General features: G+C 38.5%; 1 protein-coding gene across 1 annotated transcript; it reads right to left on the reverse strand.

Annotated features, from left to right (window-relative positions):
* Window positions 1–439: 439 nt before the first annotated feature.
* LOC113697364 (probable alpha,alpha-trehalose-phosphate synthase [UDP-forming] 11) lies at window positions 440–3,995 on the reverse strand. Its single transcript, XM_027216953.2, has 3 exons — window positions 1,672–3,995; window positions 1,291–1,564; window positions 440–981 (listed from the first exon to the last, which is right to left on the reverse strand). Exons 1-3 carry the CDS (start codon window positions 3,675–3,677, stop codon window positions 658–660), a joined length of 2,604 nt encoding a protein of 867 aa, XP_027072754.1. The 5' UTR covers window positions 3,678–3,995; the 3' UTR covers window positions 440–657.
* Window positions 3,996–6,000: the final 2,005 nt, after the last annotated feature.

A 6,000-nucleotide genomic window follows, 5' to 3' on the forward strand; every position in this document is an offset into this window, starting at 1 on the left:
TGTTTTAAGGACTTTTGCAAGACAGACGTTGCGTCACAAACTCAGTTACAAGAATTTAGATGAATCTGAACAAAAGATATCAAAGAATATATATATATATATACAGAGCCCAAAAAGATATCCATTAGGATCAAAGCCTGAATAATAGAAAAGCGTGAATCATAAGACACACGCCTACTCAAGGTGTACAATAGAAAAGTTTCTTTTGTTACTTTTTGGTGATAGGACGGACTTCCTTACTCTGATTAAATTCTGCTCCACGTAAACAAGTAAGCGAAAAATATTAATATTATTTTCTTGTGTTGTAGCTTTAAACTATTAAGCGGCCTGCAAAAGTATGTCATGGAGTACTTCAATTCCTGCCCCCCACCTAAAACAAAAACAAAACAGAAAAAAAAAATGGAGTGCTTGAATGAAGAGAGATTAATAAGTCAATTCCTACAGGTCAAGCACAACGCTAGTGCATTTCATCACATTGAAGGATGGGAAAATTGATTTCCAAGTATGGTTAACTTTCCTGCTATTGGCTTTAGGATTTACCTAATTGAATGTACTTTTTTCTGTACAAAGCTGTATTCTCTAGCTCTAGATGAGTGCCTGTACAGGCAATTCACAAGGAAAAGCAGAACTTTAGACATCCAAGTCCCTGGTCGATCCTCAAAGAAGTCGTTCGAATGAGACCTGATGATGGGAAGGCTTTGGCAGCAGATGTGCTGATGCCACTGAGAGGCCTTGAAGCATTTTGATGACTTCAGAAGTATCATCGAGATAGTATTTTGCCATACTCGGTTTCTGGCCAACAGTGCAGGCAAACACTTCTGCTTTATCAGGCAAGGAATGTTTGGCAACCGAGCAAGCAACGCTCTCAAACATGTCTTCATCTGATCTATCATCCCCAATGCACAACACAAAATCTGGAGGCTTTCCTCTACCACTCATGGTTGCAATGAGTTTCTCAACGACGACACCTTTGCTTACGCCCTGCAACGCAAATATGTCAAATGACTTGGGAATCTATGAAATGGAAGCCCATCATTCGGAGATTTTGTATCATAAGAGTCAAAAACTCAGGACCAGTGATCGTGACAATGGTTGGAACTCTCAAAACATCAAACGCATAGCAACAAAGAATTGTGTTTAGTGCCATCATTTAAACGGCAAGAGATCGCATGCATCAATAAAGAATCGTGCCTTAGCCGTTATATTGCCAAATAACTTGTTACTGATAGGAATTTGCTTAAAAGCTTATTGAGCCAACAAACGAGTAGAGAATCAAGGCATGGCCTGTACCTGTGGTTTCACCTCAACAATATGCTGGCCTCTTTTAACAACCACGGGATCATTTGCGAGCACGCCCTCCAAGTGATCAAGAAGCTCCTTTGCTTGCCATGTGCCAAAGTCTGGATCAGCTTCTTGGTGGTGCCACACGATGGCACTTTCCTTCTGCTCAATGGAAGAACCGTCAGTTGCTTCTGTGTAGTGCTCCATCACAGGTAATGCTATCTTCTTCCAGTCTAAGTCCAACGCTTCCATGCAAGATTCCCATGGGGAATCCTTTGTCCACCTATCAATAGCAAAAGAGAAACAAATAACAGAGGGATGAAGAATATATTGGCAAGTTCAAAAAAGAATCATAACCATTGGCAAATAAATTAGGGGAGTAGAACTTACCGAGTAAAGCAACCATGTTCCGCAGATAGACCAAGCTTCTGACATGGAGAGAACCATTTGCTCAGAGAATCTTTTCCTCTGCCACTCACAATGAACACAATATTTTTTGGATCACTGCACAAACTATTCAAGACTGCAATAACTTCATCACTAGGACTTTTATCCACTGTATCCTGAGGCATCACTGTACCATCATAATCCAGCAGTATAAGCCGACTTGAAGTCCTGTTATAAGCAGAGACAATATGCTCCACAGAAAGCTTCCGGAAATTAGGACCCAAAGCAACAACCCTGAAACCAAAACCAAAGCCAATGCCCCAACACCTCTTGAGATAATGCTCGGAACAGGCTCTTTCTAGGTCCTGATTGAAACTCCTAGCCCAATAAGCTACATCGTGGGATTTGATGTACTTATAATGCTTTTCATGGCGCATTTCCTTCTCAGCATCTGGCATTGTAACTGCCAAATGCATTGCATCAGCCACACTGTCAATGTTCCAAGGATTAACCCGGATTGCGCCACTCAGAGATGGAGAACATCCAATGAATTCTGAGACAATGATTACACTCTTTCTAGGTGCTGCAGGTTCAAGCCCCAATGCCTTGTCCATATAAGAGCTACCCTGCCTAGACACTGTATAGTTATAAGGCACCAAATTCATACCATCCCTTACAGCATTCACCACAACACACTCAGAAACAGCATAATATGCAACCTTATCCTGGGTTGAAACTGAGCCACTGACACAGACAATGGGCTCATATCCTGGCTCCCCGTACCGGTGGTTAATTTCACTAGCAACTCTACTGATCTCATTTTGAACCTCTTGGATATCATTGCCCTGACTCCTCGCAGGATTCATAATTTGAACCAAGACCACCTTTCCCCTATATCTAGGATGGTAATCTAACAACTGTCCCATAGCCATAAATTTCAAGCCAATACCCTTAAACATATCCATATCATCAACCCCTAACATCACAATTTTCCCCTCATATTTTTCCCTCAGCTCCTTAACCTTTTCAGCAGTGTCTGGCAGTGACAAGACAGACTCAAGCTGTCCCATATGGATACCAACAGGGAGGATTTTAATACTCACAGTTCTACCATAATAATCAAGCCCAATGTAGCCCCTTTTTGACTGATAATCCAATCCCAACATTCTACTACAACAAGACAAGAAATGCCTAGCATAATCAAATGTATGAAAACCAATAAGATCACAGTTCAACAAGGCCCTCAAAATCTCCTCCCTAACAGGCATTGTCCTAAAAATTTCAGAAGATGGGAAAGTATTATGCAAGAAAAATCCAAGCTTTAAACGATTAAACCTTTTCCTTAAAAAAGTCGGCAAAACCATGAGGTGATAATCATGTATCCACACAAAATCCTCGTCGAGATTGATCACCTCCATCACTTTATCAGCAAAAATCTTATTTGCTGACACGTATGCCTGCCACATACTCCTATCAAACCTGACCCCATAACTAGATGTAACAGGCAACATATAGTGAAACAAAGGCCAAAGGTAATGCTTACAAAACCCATGATAAAACTTGTTCATTAAATCCACTGGTAAAAAAGTAGGTACACACCTAAACTTATCCAGCAGTAGTTGAGCGACTTCTTCTTGCTCCACCGGATCAACCACCACGTTCAAACACCCAACATAAACAACTTCAACATCAGCAGGGAATCCATCCTTGAGTTGCAAAACCAAGGCATCTTTGTCCCAATCAAAGCACCACTTTTGTCCATTCTTACTTTCATCCCTATAAGCCTTGACTGGTAACTGGTTAGCCACAATGATCCTCCTTTCCTGATTCACCGATGAAACAGTTGTCTCAGACAACTCAGACTTTTGATCGTCAGCAACATTAACGCTGTCATCATCAAAATCTGATATAATCCCAGGAACAGTCATGACTCTCGGTAATCTAGTCCGATCAGCAGCACGTGAATAATCTTCAAGATTGAGAAGATTGAAACAAGATCTTGACAGCATAATGAGAAACGAAAAGAAAAGAAAATCCCAGAAACAAAATCTTGTTTTTCGGCCAAGAAACACTAGAACAAGGCTCAATCAAAGTATAGAAATAAAAGGGTTGGTGGCTATGCAATGAAAAAAAGAAAAAAAAAAATTCTACTATCTTGCTGTTATATAGCTACGGAGGCTGAGGGGGGATTCTTCTCTATCGATGAGTATTGCAAACGAAAAGGATATGGTACTTCATGAACGTATGAATGCAAGAGTTATTATACGGAATTTTCATCCAAGAGTTAATAAGGAAAGTTTGGGAAAAATCTTCTCAGCTAAATAATATATGGTACAAGTGAAGAATATATTGTGAAATATATATGTAACGAAGGAAAGAAGAAGTAATGAGAACTAAGGTGGTGGCAGAGGATAAGAACGAAGGAGGGCGGACCGACTTACCAATATCGGGGGGGAGTTGAGACGATACGTAATTGAGTTGTTTGGACGGCCAAGATTGACTTGTAGACGCCCTTCAAACGTCATCATATTCATTTATCCATATCCCACAATTGTCTATCTTACCATAAATAATAAATACAATCGTACAAAGTAAAAAAGAAATTGTTAAAGAATATGGTAATAACTTACTATGCCTAGATTTTCCCTTTTTGTTCTTCTATCATTTACTTCCTCAACTTTAATAGTCTGATCTCACCTTCTCTCAATGTATATCTACTTTTATTTGATTTGATTAGATAGTGATATTTTCTTTTATTACGGAGAAAAAAAAGAAAAAGAATATTCTTTCCGAATATCTTACTTTGAGGCACATTAATGACGTATTTATTGAAAATTTAATAAACTTAGGGGTGAAAATTACTAGCAAAATTTTGATGGTGCAATGTTTTGGATGTTTGGTTTGGTACTTGTGTTGAGATTATGTGGGTAGAAACAGGCAAATACGTGGCCTTAATGTGACATGTAGGAGCAACAAGGCGCGTTAGGTACTAGGTTCTTGAAGCACTTTCTGAGATTTTTAATTTAATTTGTGAAGTTTGAGGTTGTGTTATTGGAGAATTACCGGCTATAGCCGGTTGGTTGAAAGGATAAGAATGGGATTTGGGTAACGGAACGGAAATGGTAATCATGAAGGGGAATTAAGGAAATGTGTATTGGTACTTTTTTTTTGTTGGGGGTGGGGGGACTAATTAATTTTAATTAATTGGGAGGCATTAAGGGGGAAATCCGTGCGTGAATTAAGGGTGGGATTTTAGATTATTGTGGGTGTGAATGAAAAGGGGAAGAGAAGAAAATATATGGGTTTTGGGTTTTGGGTTTTGGATTTTGTTAATAAAAGCACGTGGTAGGATATATGGGAATGTCCTAAAAGACTTTTACAGCTGTGAGAGATTGAAGGCCGACTTGGTCATGGGATAGAGACAACAGCTGGCTCGGGATGGAGAAGAGTGGTCACGGTTCAAACTATGTATCTAATATACATTACACTATTAATTGCTCCGTGTGACTCTTTCTTTAATTGGCTCAATTATGGTGTGAATGCCCTCGTCACATATGGATTGGGGATGACTCAAATGTGATGTCAACCAACTCAATTTGCAAAATCTTACTAGTAAAGACTCACATTGGGTTTTCTAGGAAATTTATACTAGTGGTTTCTAGGAAATTTATTGGGTTTTCTAGGAAATTTATACTAATGATTTACAAATAAACCTCTAAATCTCTAGGTCTAATTGGAAAAACTCACATTGATTTTACTTTTTTTTTAAAGGATAGCCACTAATCATAATCGACCACAACATAGGGTGATCGTAACTCAACAAATTACACGGGGTGACTACACAAACAACTCATGAGATGAAAATTGGGATCTAATTAGAATTTATTTATATTGACTGAGACTCGATTAGAGTTTCTAATTCTTGATGTCTGAACCTTGATTATTAGATTAACGGTCTGTCTAACGGATTTTTTATATGATAGGTTAAGTGAATGTTAAGTATATTAAGGAGTGCTTTAAGGGCACCGGTTAGAAAAACTCTTAAATTAAAACCTCATGAAATAACATTTTTTTTCTTTTCGAACAAAGTAGAAACTATCCTTGTAAAGTTCAAAGTCTCACTTTACTAAATTGACTTTGATCAACAACTCTACATTCAAAATCCTTGTGTTTATTGGACTTTGTACGAAACTCCCTAGTAATTTACTAATATATATGACAAACTCGCAACACAACCGTGGAAAATTATGATATAGTTTGAATAAATAAATGCCTAGGTAGGAAACGTATAGAAAACTCTCCCCTCAATGTCCATTGTCAGTAAATAATATT

The sequence above is a fragment of the Coffea arabica genome, chromosome 6e, assembly GCF_036785885.1.
Source record: "Coffea arabica cultivar ET-39 chromosome 6e, Coffea Arabica ET-39 HiFi, whole genome shotgun sequence".
NCBI lineage: Eukaryota > Viridiplantae > Streptophyta > Magnoliopsida > Gentianales > Rubiaceae > Coffea > Coffea arabica.